The sequence below is a fragment of the Mustela nigripes genome, chromosome 8 (assembly GCF_022355385.1).
Source record: "Mustela nigripes isolate SB6536 chromosome 8, MUSNIG.SB6536, whole genome shotgun sequence".
In the NCBI taxonomy this organism is placed as follows: domain Eukaryota; kingdom Metazoa; phylum Chordata; class Mammalia; order Carnivora; family Mustelidae; genus Mustela; species Mustela nigripes.
In genome coordinates, this window is record NC_081564.1 from 6,258,718 (window position 1) to 6,274,950 (window position 16,233).

The following is a 16,233-nucleotide window of genomic DNA, read 5'->3' on the forward strand; positions in this document are numbered from 1 at the left end:
TCAAGCACGTCGGCACCCTCCTACCTCAGGGCCTTGGCACTGTCTGTTCTACCCGCAGATCCTTCCCCCAGATATCCGCGTGTCGGGCTCCCTAACCTCTTTTTAGTCTTGCTCGAGTGTGACCTTCACAGTAAGGTCTTCCCTGGAACCCTATTTACGACTGTTCTCCCCTCCCGATCGCCCCCCCATCCCCTGCGCCCCATTCCTCCCCCCCCAGCTCTTAGCTCTTACCACACTGTATCATTTAGTTATTGTGTTGGTCTGTCTCTGACGTGGGTGTGTCATCTCCACAAAATCAGGGATCTTTGTGTGTGTTCATTGTTAAATCCTAACACACAGAACAGAGTCTGGCCCACCCAGTACCCACTGGTTCTCAGGAAGCACTCCTTGAATGAATGGGATGTTCCCACCAGTCCTATGACTTCGGTGCTCCCGTCACTGCCCTCCCACAGATGGGGGACACCGAGGCGCACAACCACCAAGGTGCAAACCTGAACCCCTTGCCCTGTTGCCCCCGGTAGGTCTGGCCTCGCCCCACGGACCATGGCCTTGCCCCCATGAGCTAGAGCCTGTTCCTCGGCACGCACCCACCGCCAGCCAGCAGGATGCAGCTGTGGAAGGCGGTGGTGGTGACCCTGGCCTTCATGAGCATGGACGTCGGCATGACCACGGCCATCTACATCCTCAGCCACCTGGACCGCAGCCTGCTGGAGGACATCCGCCATTTCAACATCTTTGACTCGGTGCTGGACCTCTGGGCGGCCTGCCTCTACCGCAGCTGCCTGCTGCTGGGAGCCACCATCGGTGTGGCCAAGAACAGTGCCCTGGGGCCCCGGCGGCTTCGGGCCTCCTGGACGGTCATCGCCCTCGTGTGCCTCTTTGTGGGCATCTACACCATGGTGAAGCTGCTGCTCTTCTCCGAGGTCCGCAAGCCGGTCCGGGACCCGTGGTTCTGGGCCCTCTTCGTGTGGACTTATATCTCGCTCGCCGCTTCCTTCATGCTCTGGTGGCTGCTGTCCACGGTGCGGCCGGACGCCAAGGCCCTGGAGCCCGGGGCTGAGGCCGAGGCTGACGGCTTCCCCGGGGAGCCCCGACCCCCTCGTGAGCAGGCATCGGGGGCCACGCTGCAAAAGCTGCTGTCCTACACCAAGCCTGACGTGGCCTTCCTCGTGGCGGCCTCCTTCTTCCTCATTGTGGCAGCTCTGGGTAAGTGAGGAGCCCGGGGGCCTGGCAGGCACCCCGGAAAGCAATTTGTGTGGGGGGAGTTATATAACCGCTGCGTCCTTCCTCTTAAATCTTTTGACATTTTGTTCACATGGTTCAACATCAAATTGATGTGAAGAGGTGAATACTGAGAGTTCCATTCCCAGTTCTGCCTCTGACGGCCCTGATCTCCCTGCCGAGGGCTAACTACCGGAAATGTTCTGGAAGCTTCCAAGTGGGTGCGAAACCACTTTTATTCATTTCTTGTATACATTCTCCCAGTGTTTCCTGATGAAAGCCAAACAAGCAAAAACGGACCTGTTACTCTCACCACCTCTCACACGTTACTTCGCGTCTTGCTTTTACCACTTAATGACATATTTTAGAAATTTCCAGTCAGTACCTCATTCCTTTATTTGGCTGCATAATAGTCCCCTGTGAGGCCAGTCCAGAGATCATTTAGTTGGTCTCCTTTTCTTGGCCCTTCGAGTTGTTTCGAGTCTTTTCTCTTACAGTAAATAACTTTGTTTGTATACATTCCATATAAATGTGGGTGTATTTGTAGGCTAAATTCCCAGAAGTGGGATCACTGGGTCAAACAAAGCATTTTTTGTAACAGAGCAGGCTATACTAGAGACCGTCAGAACACGGTGTCTGTGGTTAGCGTCAGTACTGTGTGGTGAAACTTTTATTTTAGGTACGTGTGCCTGCGTGTGAAGTGAGTGTGTCCGGGTTTGTCGTGTAATATGTATTTGTTACTATTGGTTCTGGCCCAGTGTGAAAGCGCTTCTTCAGATAAGGCAGGTGGGAATGTGACATCTTAAGGTCAAAATTCCATGGGTTCCGGGAGCCACTCTGAGTTGTTACTAGTTGTCTAGCCGTTCTGAGTTGTTACACGTTTAACAGCATCTGGGAGTGGCCCCAAACCCAGACTGTTCTCAGAGAGGACAGGTAGGCCCAGAGCTGACCCCTGTCCTCTCACTATTGACCTTCTGCCCTCTCAGTCCCAAACCCTCTGCTGCTCTGTGATTTTATGCAAGTTACTTAACCTCTCTGGGTCTCGGTCTCCTCATCTGTTAAATGGGCATAATAGCAGTACCAGTCGTGATCGGGCTTATGAGGTTCAGCAAGCTAATATGGATAAGACACTGCGAACAGCTCCTGGAACCTAGAAGGCTCCCACTATATTTTAGTGCCTGTGAGTGTTGGGCTGACCCTTTTCCATTTAATCAGAGAGTTTTCCCTGCTCATGTCTCAAGGTCCCAATATCCCCTCCTCCAAGAAGCCTTCTTGGATTACAGTGACTGCGATTCTTTATCTGCACCTCAGCTGTAGCACTAGTGACATGAAAATCATGAGTCCACTGTCCTGCTTCCCCTACCAGGCTTTGAGCCCCTTTGGGCCGTTTTGGCCAGATCTGACTCACCCCGGGTCGTCCCCACCCCACCCCAGCCCACAACCCGGTACAGAGGCCGGCTCATGGAATGAATGAACACATAACCGCCCCGCTTGTGTAGCCAGATGTCACCCATGACCTCGTTTCCGCCCCCTGCTGGGGCCCTGTTGTCAGCTGCTATGTGCTCGGGGAATACAGATGTCCTAAAATACCGTGGAGCAGTCTGCCAGCCTGCAGGACTGAGTGGAGGTTAAGGGCTTGGACTCGAGACCAGGCCCCCAACTGCACTGGTCACCTGAGTCAAGGTTACAGAACCTGGCCAAGCCTCAGCTTCTCATCCCAAAAGTAGGGTTTTGCTGGGCTCTTATGAAAGTTGGGTAAGCTGGAACACGGTGCTGGCAAAAGTGAGTACTTCCCACAAGGTAGGGACTGTGACTACTGATAATTCTCAGTCAGCCAATGGAGCATCTCCTAGTACATGACAATTCTTTTCCAACCCAACTAGAAAACCTTGGGCAAATACCTTTGCCGTGATTTCCTCATCTGTAAAATGGGAAGAATCGTGATGCCACACCTATGAGATTATTGGGGGGCATATGGGATTTGAAAGAGATTTGGAAGCAGATATCCAGGGCAACAATGCTCTACACAGAGGAAACAGCCCGTGCAAAGGTCCTGAAGCAGGAAGGTGCCTGGCTGTGAAAGGAAAAGCGGAGGTCAGCGCAGCTGGGGTGGTGTGGGAAGGTAGACAGAAGGAGAGCAGAAGATGAAGTCAGGGCAGTAGCAGGGGCCTGGTCCTGTAGGGCACCACTGGCCACTGTCAGGGCTTTGATGTTTACCCTGAATGAGTTGGAAGCCTGAGGAGTGGCCAGGTCTGACTGGGTTTCCTAGGGCCCCACTGTGTACTTCGTGGAGAACAGGCTGCTGGGGACAAGGGTGGCAGCAGGGAGAACCAGGAGTTGGCTGAGAAAGTCCAGGTGAGGTCGGAGACTTGAACCCAGGTGGGAGCAGTAGGGGCAGTGCAAGAGGTTGGATCTGGAGGTACTGTTGACCTTGAACATGTGGGGCTGCTTGAAAACGCTGGTATGACTTTTGACTCCCCAAGAGTTTAACTACTAAAAGCCTGCTGTTGCCCAGAAGCCTTGCTGGTCACATAAACAGGAGATTAGCACATCTGTTGTATGTCCTATGTATCATACACTGTATTCTTACAATCAAGTGAGCTATAGGAAAGACAGCATTGCTAAGAAAAGTCACAAGGAGGGGCGCCTGGGTGGCTCAGTGGGTTAAGCCTTTGCCTTCAGTTCAGGTCATGATCTCAGGGTCTTGGGATCGAGCCCCGCATTGGGCTCTCTGCTCAACGGGGAGCCTGCATCTCTCTCTCCTCTTGCTCCTGTTCTCTCTCTCTCTCTCTCTCTCTAAAAGAAAAAAAAAAAGAAGAAAGAAAAGTCATAAGGAAAATACATTTATAGTCCTGTACCGCGTTTATGGAAAAAACCTGTGTGTAAGCAGACCTGCACAACCTGTGTTGTTCAAGGGTCAGCTGTATTTTGAAGGTGGAGCCCCAGGATATGCCAGTGGATTGGAGAGTTTTGTGCGATGCTTGCACGGATTTTTTTTTTTTTAAGATTTTATTTATTTATTTGACAGAGCGAGATCACAAGCAGGCAGAGAAGCAGGCAGAGAGAGAGAGAGGGAAGCAGGCTCCCTGCTGAGCAGGGAGCCCGATGCGGGGCTTTATCGCGGGACCCTGAGGTCATGACTTGAGCCGAAGGCAGAGGCTTAACCCACTGAGCCACTCAGGTGCCCCATTCTTGTGTGGATTTAACAAGAGTTTGCGCACATGCTTGACGCAGTGCCTGCTACCCAGGAAGGGCCCCCAAGTGTCTGTTGTGCTTAATATTATGATTGGTGTTTGCTGGAGCTGCCCTTGGAGCTCGCTGATGCCCTTGTCTTCCCCTCGGGTGAACTGAGGCCGGACTTCAGCTCAGGTGGGCTCCACAGTGGTGGTGAGGGACCCCATCTAGCAGAGGACCATGGGGACCAAGGCCCTCAAGGCTGCCACCTTGTGGTCTCTATGCCAAGACCAGCAGAGGGCAGCAGAACCCCACAGAAGGCCTCCCTGTCTCCCACAGAGCTGGCCAAGTCTCCTTGGAGGACCCTTACTGAGCTCCTGCTGTATGCCGGGCTGCGCCCGTGGGAGGAGCAGTAGTGGCAGTGAGGACACGGCCTGGTCTGACCACCTGCAGTTCCGTGTCCGTCGTCCCCACAAGCTGAGAGCGGGCTTTCCGGGTTATTGGGAGGGAAGGGGCTAGGGAGGAGCCCCTCGATGGGAGGCCCGCTTGCATCTGAGTCCTGGCCTTTCCTCTTACCTGCCCTGTGCCGTGTGACCTCTGGTGTCCCAGGCAGAGCACTCCGCCTCTGAATCTCCTCCCATTCACCTCTGTGAAATGGGGGTGAGTCCCGCTCGCCCCCTCTCCCCACCCCACCCGGCACGCTCTGAAGATACAGGAGGACAACGGGTGGGAAGTCCTGGCACAAGGCAAAGCGCTCCACCCAAAGGCGCTGGTGGTGGTTCCGGCAGTGCCCCGAACCAGGGTAGCCACGGCTTCTGACGTTCTAGAATGTGGACTCTGGGCCGTCCGCCAGCGAGAAGAAGGAAGTGAACTTTGGCCGTGTGGCCCAGTGGGCCTCATCTCATCTTTCAGCTCCACTGCCCTCGTCTGCAACACGCAGTGATAACAGGCCCGGCTGCCGTGTCTGTGCAGAGGGGCCGAAGTCCCATGGCTCCGCACGCTCAGGCCTGGTGGCTGTTATTAACAAGATCGCCCCCGTCTATATCTGTTCAATAACCCGTGTTTCCTGCTCTGAAAAGAGGGGGGCCTGAAGCTGTACGGGCCCTCACCCCACCTCCTGCCATGGCAAGAAGCAGGAGTTCTCCAGGACAGAGTACCTGGTCAGTGGAGCGAGTGGAGGCAGGGTACGGGCTCCCCTGGCTATAGACGCCCCCTGAGCCCACCTTGTCTCCTGGCAGGAGAGACCTTCCTTCCCTACTACACTGGCCGGGCCATTGATGGCATCGTCATCCAGAAGAGCATGGAGCAGTTCAGCACGGCCGTCATTGTCATGTGCCTGCTGGCCATCGGCAGGTAGCCTGCTCACGCCCCCACACCCCACCTCTCCAGGCCCACGGCGGCGGGGGGAGGGAGGTCGGGGAGCCCCTGGAGAGGGCCCTGGAGAGCCTGTCCCTCAGCCCTTCATCATGGTAACCAACAACCAAACAGGCTCAGAACCCGTATCCACAGATTGATCACTGCCCTTGAATCACACCCTCTTGTCCCTAAAATTGGCTTCAGGCCTCAAGGTTCCCCTTTCACCCTCCCTGGCTACTCTCCAAGCGGGAAACCAGGGACAGCCTCGTCTGTGCTGTTCTGGAAGGAAGAGGGGTCTGGCTGGCAGCCTGGGGTCCCTTGTCCCCAGTAAACACAGTCCCCTATCTACCCTCATCATGGGGACCCCAGCTGGGGAGCAAGGGAGGCTGCATGATGGTGCCAGCCCTGGAAGGGGGCCCAAGGTTGGGTCCCTCCCCGTGTCTGACCCGTGAGGGGCCCACGCCCGCCAGCACCGGGAGGGGGCAGCCGGGGTGATGGCTGTGGGTTGCCACAAGGACGTCGTGCTCTGTGTAACATCTCTTATCTGCAATTAGCTCATTTGCCGCAGGTGTTCGGGGCGGCATTTTTACCCTCATATTTGCCAGACTGAACATTCGCCTTCGGAACCGTCTCTTCCGCTCACTGGTGTCCCAGGAGATGAGCTTCTTCGACGAGAATCGCACAGGTTGGTCCTCCAGCAGCCCAGCGTGGCCTCTGGCGGGGGGGGGCGCGTCTCATGCTGGGGGTTTCCATGGCTGGCTTTTCCCGAGATCCTGTTTAGGATAGAGACACCCTAGGAGGCCCTGCTGGAGGCCTTCGGGAAGCTGGCCTGCTGGCTGAGGTTTGGGTATGAGCTGTGGCCACTGTAGCAGGACCTTGGCCAGGCCACCCGAGGTCCCTGCAGGAGCCAAGAACTTGCTTTCCACTGTTCTTTGGGAACCACAAAGGCCAGAACTGTCCAAGCCTGGGGCCGGAGAGGCTTAGCTCAAAGCGGGGGTGAGGGGTGGGGCTCAGGGCACTACAGTATCCGGCCAGGATCCCAGGCTCTCAGACAGACTGGCCCTGGTTCCAACACTCGCTAACTTAGCCCCTCTGAGCCTCTGTTTTCTCATCTTGAAAATGGGAACGATAGTAGGAGGCAAGTGCTGAAAGTTTCTCCTCCCCCCCAGCCCAGATGATTGCTTCTCCCTGAGGGCACAGGGGGTCACCCCCTCTGCCAGTGACAGGAAGGAGAGATGAGTTTGGTTCCGGCTCGGTCAGGGACAGGCCGTGTGGCAGCAGCTGAACCTTCCCTTGCTGATCCTCGGCTGCCTCCCCCATACCGTGGGATGTGACCTCGGAAGATGCTAGTGCCGAGGGCCAGGCTCAGAGCACCCCTCAAGGGGTGTCTGCTCTTCTCTCCCCTGCTCCCCTCCCCGCCCAGAAAGGAGGGGAGGCCCGAGCTCCCTGCTGCCTATCTCAGAAGCCCCTTCTTGTCTCCTTGCCCCCAGCCACGGTGGCCCCGTTGCCACAGTGGGAACTGAGCTGCCTGTGTTCCAGGGGACCTCATCTCCCGCCTCACCTCGGACACCACCATGGTCAGCGACTTGGTCTCCCAGAATATCAACATCTTCCTGCGGAACACGGTCAAGGTCACGGGCGTGGTGGTCTTCATGTTCAGCCTCTCGTGGCAGCTGTCATTGGTCACCTTCATGGGTTTCCCCATCATCATGATGGTGTCCGACATCTACGGCAAGTACTACAAGGTAGGCCCCCCAGGGTCCCTGCTGGGGTCTGCACGGGGCTCCGGAGTGAGGGAGGAGCCTCACGAGGGGTTCTGGGGCGGCCCTGGGGGCTACGGAAGGGCTCGTCCGCCCACCTGTGCGTTCCGTCATTCAGGGGATCCTTAAGAATCGTGTCCTAATCCCAGGCACCAGGATCCATCGGTGGAACAGAAAAGCTTCTGCCCTCAAGGGGCTCCTGTGCTAGTGCCAGAGGCAGACGGTAATTGACAGCAGGAATAGCAACAGCACAGAATGGGACGGAAGGCGGTGGGTGCTAGGGAGGAAAATACAGTGGGGCGGGGGGCATGGCAGGTGGCACCTGGGAAGGTGACATTTGAGCAAAGAGGGGGACATCTCCAGGGAAGCGTGTTCCAGGCGGAGGGTGGAACCAGTGCCAGGGCCTTGAGGTGGGAACGTGCCTGGTGTGTTTGAGGAGCCTCCGAGAGGCCAGTGGGGCTGGAGCGTGCGTGAGGGCGCGCGATAGGGATTGAGGGCCTGAAGGTGGCGAGGTCAGGCTGTAGGCCTTTGTGAGAACTTTGGTTTACACCGGGTGCAGAGCTCGCGGTCTTTCTGGAGAGTGTCGACGTGGGGGTGGCTCAGGCCCCAGGAGCGAGGCCCTCACCCATGAAGCAGCTAGGGGCAGGCTTCAGGCCCGTCTAGCTGCTCCTTGATGCTGCCTCTGCCAGGGAGGCGAGCCTGATGAGCGAGACCCCTGCCGCAGCCTCCTCCTGCTCCCCACCTTGGTGGGTGGTCCTGAGCCGCAAGCGACTGAGGCTGGGTTTAGACAGGTGCAGGCGGCTCCTTCCCCAGGGACCAGGCCTGAGGGGACAGGGTCCTCCTGGGCAGGAGTGACCCGCTCACTTAGAATCTTTGGTGCCCATGGCATGAGGCCAGCCCCCAAGTGCATCCATACCCCACAACCACTGTGGCGCCTTCTGGCAGAGCCCCGCACCCAGCAGGGCCCTCTCTCCCGTGATTCCGGGTCTCGGGCCTCTGTTTTCCTCCCTGAGTAGAAAATATATGAGTTGGAGCCATTTCCCTTCCTCTGCTCCCCACCCCGCCCTTCCTGCCTTCCGGCCGGCCCGAGGACAGGGCAGGAAACCCTAGAGCTTCCCCCCATTTACCCCGCCCTACACACCTCAGTCCCCGCCTTCAAGTTCAGTTGGGCGGGGCCTCAGCGAAGCTCTGGAGCTCTCCTGCCAGGACCTGCAAGAATACAGCCACCAGCCCCCGAGTCATCGCCACAAGCCCCACACACACTGCCCTCGGCCAGACATGACTCAGGACACAGAATGGCTCCACCCGAGATGCCAGGACACGCTGCATGTTTCCGATGGCCTCAGCGAGCCTTGAAGGTCATGGGACGCGCCCTTGCATGATCCTGGCCTGGCCTCTCTGGCAACCTTCATCAAAGGTTTGAGAATCTGAGGATGTTAACTATTGCAAGGCCTGAACAGCTCTGCCCAGGGACCGCTTCAAGAGCTGTGGTGGGTGGCAGCCTTGTGGTCCGACACCTGGGACCATCTCTCAGCCATCTATACCCAGTCATACACACACAGTGCAGCCAGATTTCACAGCCCTCCACCACCATCTAGAATTGGCTAGGAGTTCTGGAATCTCTGTGCCAGTCTTCAGGCACTACCATAATTTAATATATATTGATAATGTCAATGGCACCCCCTTAATACTTAGTGTTTATTGTATTGTGTACAACCTGAACAACCATCCAGGGCATCATCCCCCTTTTTTTTAATTAACTTATAATGTATTATTAACCCCAGGGGTACAGGTCTGTGAATCGCCAGGTTTACACACTTTGCAGCACTCATCATGGCACATACCTTCCCCAGTGTCCATAACCCAACCACCCTCTCCCTACTCCCCTTCCCCGACAACCCTCAAGTTTGTTTTGTGAGATTAAGAGTCTCTTATGGTTTGTCTCCCTCCCAATCCCATCATGTTTAAATTTTTCCTTCCCTGCCCCCCAGGCTCCCCACTTTGCCTCTCCACTTCCTCATATCAGAAGATCATATGATAATTGTCTTTCTCTGATTGACTTATTTCACTCAGCCTAATACCCTCTAGTTCTATCCATGTCGTCGCAAATGGCAAAATTTCATTTCTTTTGATGGCTGCATAGTATTCCACTGTGTGTATATACCACATCTTCTTCAGGTCATCCCTGTCTTATACCAGCACAGGATCAGATGTCAAGTCTCCTTTTCTGAGAGAGTTACCAAAAGCTGTGTGTTTGTGAATAACCACCTTTAAGTACTGGAGAGGACTTCATGTTCAGTCCCCCATCCCTCAGGACCTGGGACCTCAGGAGCTCACCCAAAAACCCAGCTAGAGCCTATTCTCTGAGTCTGTCCCGTGAAGCTAGAAGGTGATGGGGGGCGTGGGGGGTGGTCTTATCCTTTTGTCCTTGGACTCTGTGCACAGAGAGCTGGCGCTAACTGAGGGTAGAAAAACCCAGAGAGACTGAGGGGCCATTGGATAGTGAGACTGTTTTGGGGTTTCCTCCCTCTTGTCCCTGCCCCTGGCCACAGAGGCTCTCCAAAGAGGTCCAGAATGCCCTGGCAAGGGCCAGCAGCACAGCCGAGGAGACCATCAGTGCCATGAAGACCGTGCGGAGCTTTGCCAACGAGGAGGAAGAGGCAGAGGTGTATTCCCGGAAGCTCCAGCAGGTGTACAAGCTGAACAGGAAGGAGGCTGCGGCCTACACCTACTACGTCTGGGGCAGCGGGGTATGTGCTCCTGGCCTGGGCAGGTCTGTCGGGGTCAGGACACAAAGATGGAGGGATACCCTGACCAGGACGTAAGCCTTGGTCCCTCCGTGTCGGTGTCAGCCTGGTCACACTTGACCTTACTCTGCCCCTCTTTCTGCTTTTCAACGGGGGAATCTTTCTGGAAGGACTGCACTCTCCCAGTGAATGTCCTCGTGGGGCACCTCCTCTTTCCCTCTTACCTGGGCATGGGGTAGCCGGGGAAGCATCTCAGCTGGGGAAATGTCCTTGTCCCGGAAGGGAGTCACCCCAAGGCCAGCGAGACTCAACCTAGGCCGCCGTCTGGCAGGCCCTATGTCAAACCACACCCCCCCCATTAGAGTGTCTAGCTCACTCCCTGGGGGTGAGTCACAGCCCCTCCCTGGAGAACGGGGAGCGATTGGAGCCTGCTGCTGTCTGTTGGCCACATCTGGGAGGTGGGCACATCGGGCATAGCTGGGGTAGGTATGAGAAGGGTTAGTTTAGGAGGAGGAAAGAGTGGTGATCTACCAGGGGGCCAGGGGACAGGGCAAGCTGCCCCTCAAGAGGACCCAGCCAGAGAGGAGAAGGGGCCCGAAACCCAGCTCAGCTAGCCAAGCCTCTCAGCGGTCTGCCCACCTGCATGGGGACCTTTTGTCCCTGGCACAAAGGCACCACAGTCTAACCATCGACCTGGGTCTAACCCAGCCAGGAGAGGCAGTGGGAGGCAAAGGTGCCCTGGACACAGCCCCTCCTTCAGGGAACCCGGTGGGGACAAGAAGCAGACCCCATCGTCCTGCCCTGCCTGGCTTGCTGTGTGACCTTAGCCCAGGGACTGAACCTCCCTGAGCCTTGCTCTTTCCAGTGAGGAGGAAGACTAACAGCTCCCGCCTGGCCTGGCTGAGTGCTGGGGGCTGTGTGTTGTGTGTGCCAGGGCCTCACAAAGAAAGCCTTGTTCTCCGCCAGGCCCGTGGCTCCCTCCAGCTAGGGGCCTTTGTGGGGAGGAAGTCCAGGGCCGGGGAGCGGGCGGGCAGGAGTGACAGCCAGGCAGCAGCATGTGGAAGGACACCCCTGCCTGGCTGGCGTTCAGTCTGCGATGGAGAGCACAGCCCACAGCTGCTCGCACACCGGCCTGCAGCCTGGGGCCGGGGGAGGGATGGCAGGCTCAGGCCAAGGCCTCTGTGACCCCGGTGCCCGCTTCCCTCTGCCCTCAGCTCACGCTGCTGGTCGTCCAGGTCAGTATCCTCTACTACGGGGGCCACCTCGTCATCTCAGGGCAGATGACCAGCGGCAACCTCATCTCCTTCATTATCTACGAGTTTGTCCTGGGAGACTGTATGGAGGTGAGCGGCCGGCTGGGGGAGGGGGTCTCGGGGGGCTGGAGGGATGGAAAAGTGGGGGATGCTCCAGGGTGATGGAGGGCGTGTTTCTTTCTAGGTAGGTGGGGGGGAGAACATAGAACCACCGATGACAGTAGTATTACCAAGTGGCTGTCACAGCTCCCTTTACTAAGTCGAGTGACAGGGACAAGGGTGTTTCAGGACACGCTCCGAACAACACCGTGAGAGGGGTCTTAGTCCTGTTCCACCTCCCATTTCTCGGGAAAAGCAGCTGAGTCTCAGGCCAAGGGACTTGCCTGCCACGTTGGTGGGGGAACCCAGTTCAAAACCAGATGAGTCTGAATTTATTTTAACCCACTTAGATTTTTTAAATATAGTTTTAAAAGATTTTACTTATTTGACACAGAGAGAGACAGCGAGCGAGGAAACACAAGTTGGGGGAGGCTGTGGGAGAGGGAGAAGCAGGCTCCCTGCTGAGCAGCAAGCCCAATGCGGGCTCGATCCCAGGACCTTGGGATCATGACCTGAGCCGAAGGCAGAGGCTTAACCCACTGAGCCACCCAGGCACCCCTATTTTAACACAACTGTTTTTTTTTTTTTTTTAAGATTTTTATTTATTTATTTATTGGACAGAGAGAGAGAACACAATTAGGGGGAGCGGCAGGCAGAGGGAGAAGCAGGCTCCCCACTGCGCAGGGAGCCCAATGCAGGGTTCAATCCCAGGAACCTGGGATCACGACCCAAGCCGAAGGCGGACACTTAACCAACTGAGCCACCCAGGTTCCCCTTTAACACAACTTTAAAGAGTTTAAAACCCCACAGGAAAAACAGGGGTTGTTTTATATTGCCTTCATTCGGGCTCCCCTAGGAGCAGACCCGGAGACAGGGAGCTGGGGCGTTTCCGCCCGAGCCCTCAGCTGCTGCTTGAGGATGCCCTGAGTGGGGGCATTTACTCCTGGGCACAGAGGTCGGGCCTCTGTGTCCTCCAGGGAGAAAGCTGGGGCTGTCTGGGGAGAGGGCCATTAGGGTCCGCTACAGATGGCTAGACCTCTACTTTGGCTAGTGACACCTGCCTGTCACTTGATGTCCGCAGTCCTGCCTCTAGGAACCGGGGCGCAGAGACACCCACACTGGTGGGCAGAGGCGTATTGCTTTCCAGAGTGGAAAGTCGAAGTGTCCTCCAGTGCCCACCAGTCAGGGATTGGGCCCACATGGCCCATCCGTGTTCCAGAAGCAGGGCGTCTCAGCCATAGATATGAGGCAGATCTAGGGGTCCCAGCGTGCAAGGGACCCTGAGACACACCATGAAGGAATGGGAAGAGTGTGATCCCACTGGCATGGTTTCTAAGTCTCAGACTTATTTACGGATGCACCTGTGGAAGGAGGCCCAAGGGCACTGCTCCGTGGTGCTCGGATCTTAACATGAGTGATAATAGCTTGATGTTAATAACAGTCCTCGGTGCTGGGTTCCCCAGCCAGGCCCCTGTGGTCGTAGCACACAAGGGCCTAAACTCAGGAGCCAGTCGTCCTTGGGTTCAAGGCCTGGCTCTGCCACTTCCCAGCTGTGTGACCTGGGGGAAGGGATGGGGGCTCTCTGTGCCTCAGTTTTCTCATCGGCAAAAATGAGATGACGCTAAAAGCCACCCCCGTAACGTATGCAGAGTGCTCAGCAAAGTGAGTCTTCCTCATCGCTCGCATTTGTTGTGTGTGTTTTTACGCAAGGAGTGTGGATAGTGTGAATTAAGAGCAGTTTTTAAAACCGAAATTTAAAAAAATGCTTTGGCAGCCGAGGGAGGAATTTTGTTGAGAATTCCTGTTCTGCCACATTCTGGCGGGTTATTTAACTTCCCTGCCCTTCCGTTTCCTCCGCTGGGGGGTGAGAACACCCACCCCGCAGGACGGCGGTGAGGGTTAGCCGTAATGGCGGCAAGGCTCTCCTTCCTATGTGTTCTCACCAGCGGCTCCGTATCTGTTGTCATTGCTCTCATAGTTTGCTTGTTTGTTTTTAAGATTTTATTTATTTATTTGAGAGAGAGAGCACGAGCAGAGCGAGTGGGGGAGAGAGAAACAGACTCCCCGCTGAGCAGGGAGCCCGATGCGGGGCTTAATCCCAGGACCCTGGGACCATGACCTGAGCCAGAGGCAGATTCTTAACCACCGAGCCACCCAGCCGCCCCTTGCTGCCCTTGTTTTGTCAGTGTTGTCATTCCCTGCTGTACTGCTGGGGGGCTCCTGCCCCCCCCCGAATGGCTGCTGGGTCCCTGCTCTCTCTGCACCCCTTCCTTGCTCCGGCACCCCGGGGGTCCCAGCGCTGGGGTGTCCCTGCAACAGGAACATGTGTCTCCTCCCCCCGCAGTCCGTGGGCTCCGTCTATAGTGGCCTGATGCAGGGAGTGGGGGCCGCCGAGAAGGTGTTCGAGTTCATTGACCGGCAACCAACCATGGTGCATGATGGGAACTTGGCCCCCGACCGCCTGGAGGGCCGGGTGGACTTTGAGAACGTGACCTTCACCTACCGCACTCGGCCCCACACCCAAGTTCTGCAGGTGAGGGGGGTGCCCGAGGCCTGCCCACATCATCCCTTCCCTGGTCCTGTCTCTCGCCTGCATGCCAGGCCTCGCAGTATAGCCAGGACCACGTAAGACAGAGTCCTGGTCCTCGTGGAGTTCGGGCTGGAGTCAGGGAAGGCAGATCATTAACAGAACGTTCTAGATAATAAGTGCCAGCAAGGCAGTAAGTCGGGGTGGCGTGATAGGGGTAGCTCACAGGGATGGCGTTAACAGTCCAGGAGGGCTTCTCAGAGGAGAGGACATTGGAGGTGGTCCTGAACAAGGGGAGGAGGCACCCAGGCTGTGGAAGTGCACATCAAGATCCTGCCAAATCCTAGAAAAGAGAATATTCAGGGGCTGGCAGTGCCCAACCGCGGCAAAGGAGCATGGGTGGGGTGGGAAGGGCGCCCGCCTGTGTTCAAGGTCAGGGCATCTGAGCCAGTAGCTCCACATGGTGTCCGCCTGTTCCTTGCAGAATGTCTCCTTCAGCCTGTCCCCAGGAAAGGTGACCGCGCTCGTGGGGCCCTCGGGCAGTGGGAAGAGTTCCTGTGTCAACATCCTAGAGAACTTCTACCCGCTGGAGGGGGGCTGCGTGCTGCTGGACGGAAAGCCCATCAGCGCCTATGACCACAAGTACCTGCACCGCGTGGTACGTGAATGGCCCTTTGTTGTCCTGGGCACTTTGTCCGACCTTCACCCTGAGAGCAGTCACACAGGTGCCAAGAAGTGACAGAGGTAAACACAGGCTCGGAGAGCTTCACCTGCGCACCAGCACCCGGGTCAAAAAACAGAACATTCCAGGACTCTCCCACGCCGTGTGTCCCTTCTCTTTCCCCCAGAGGCCGCATCTCCCTGACTTTATCATCTTCTCCTTCTTTACTTCAGTTTTACCATTGCTTTGTGCCTCCCCGAGCAACAGAGCTGTGTTTTGCCTAGTCTTGACCTTCATCTGGCTGGGATCATAGAACATGTGTTCGGCTGGGTCTTGCTTCTTCCGCTCAGCGTTATTTGTGAGACATCCAGGTTGAGGCTGTGGTTGTCATTCATTCGTTTTCATTGCTGGATGATAATCTACGGTGTAAACATGTCACCATCTAGTTGGGCATTCTACTCTTAATGAGGACTTGGATTGTTTCCTGTTTTTACTGTTACCAATACTGACATAGGCAATTTTGTCCACACTTTCTAGTGCGCATAGGTACGTATGTTCTCCCAGAGTGAATGTACATCCCTGACTCTAGTAGCTACTGTCACTAGGGTGTTCATACCACTTTACATTCCCACTAGCAGTGGATAAGAGTTCCAGTGGCTCCGCATTTAAGTCATCTCTAGTATGTAAAGGAGGCTTACTCATGACAATACAGGTTTTGGTAATCATTTCAGAAAGGGATCCTCAACTCCTGATCCTGTGCTAGTCTAAGAACAGGGATGCCCTGGATGGTTGTTCAGGTTGTACACAATACAAGAAAAACCCAACTACCAAGAAGGCACCATTTCCATCATCAACATACATTAAATTATAGGAGAGCCTGAGGACTGGCACAGAGATTCCAGAACTCCTAGCCAAGTTCTAGATGGTGGCAGAGGCCACACATTGTGATATCTGCCTACCCACCTGCATATAACCAGGTATAGATGGCTGAGCAGTGGTCCCAGGTATGTGATGACAAGGCTGCTACCTATCAGAGTTCTGGAAATGGCCCTCAGGCAGAGCTATTCAGGCTTTGTACTAGCTAATATGCTCAGACATGTAATATTCTTAGATAGTCAATATTGTCAGTGCCGATCTTTTTGCCAGCTGGTGAGGACATACATAGAGGTAGTTCACGGCGGTCTTTTGCATTTTCCTGATGACCAGACATACCAAGTACTTAAACATATGGTTTCCTCTTTTGTGAATACCTGCTCTTTAGTTCAAATTAAAAATTTTAATTTTCATAAGTCCCAAGGAGTAAACTACAACAGTCCAACCACATTCCCATATATTCAGAAGAATTTTATAAATTAAGACATGAGAGTTCCCCTCCACCTCACCTTTTAAATTCCACTCCTTGGAGGTTAACTGCTGTTAGCAGTTTAGTAAATAT

At 55.5% G+C, this 16,233-nt stretch overlaps 1 protein-coding gene across 5 annotated transcripts in view; it reads left to right on the forward strand.

The window, feature by feature from the left end:
• Nucleotides 1-16,233, forward strand: part of ABCB9 (ATP binding cassette subfamily B member 9) — a 41,990-nt gene that overhangs the window by 18,825 nt on the left and 6,932 nt on the right. For 4 of the 5 annotated variants that reach the window (XM_059408301.1, XM_059408302.1, XM_059408303.1 and 1 more), the window contains 8 exons: nucleotides 522-1,206; nucleotides 5,634-5,748; nucleotides 6,306-6,436; nucleotides 7,291-7,496; nucleotides 10,064-10,261; nucleotides 11,473-11,601; nucleotides 13,955-14,143; nucleotides 14,622-14,795. In XM_059408301.1, coding sequence (XP_059264284.1) covers nucleotides 606-1,206; nucleotides 5,634-5,748; nucleotides 6,306-6,436; nucleotides 7,291-7,496; nucleotides 10,064-10,261; nucleotides 11,473-11,601; nucleotides 13,955-14,143; nucleotides 14,622-14,795 — 1,743 coding nt within the window. In that variant the 5' untranslated portion in view covers nucleotides 522-605. The remainder of the gene's footprint in view (nucleotides 1-521; nucleotides 1,207-5,633; nucleotides 5,749-6,305; nucleotides 6,437-7,290; nucleotides 7,497-10,063; nucleotides 10,262-11,472; nucleotides 11,602-13,954; nucleotides 14,144-14,621; nucleotides 14,796-16,233) is intronic. The other variant, XM_059408304.1, reaches the window with a different exon arrangement.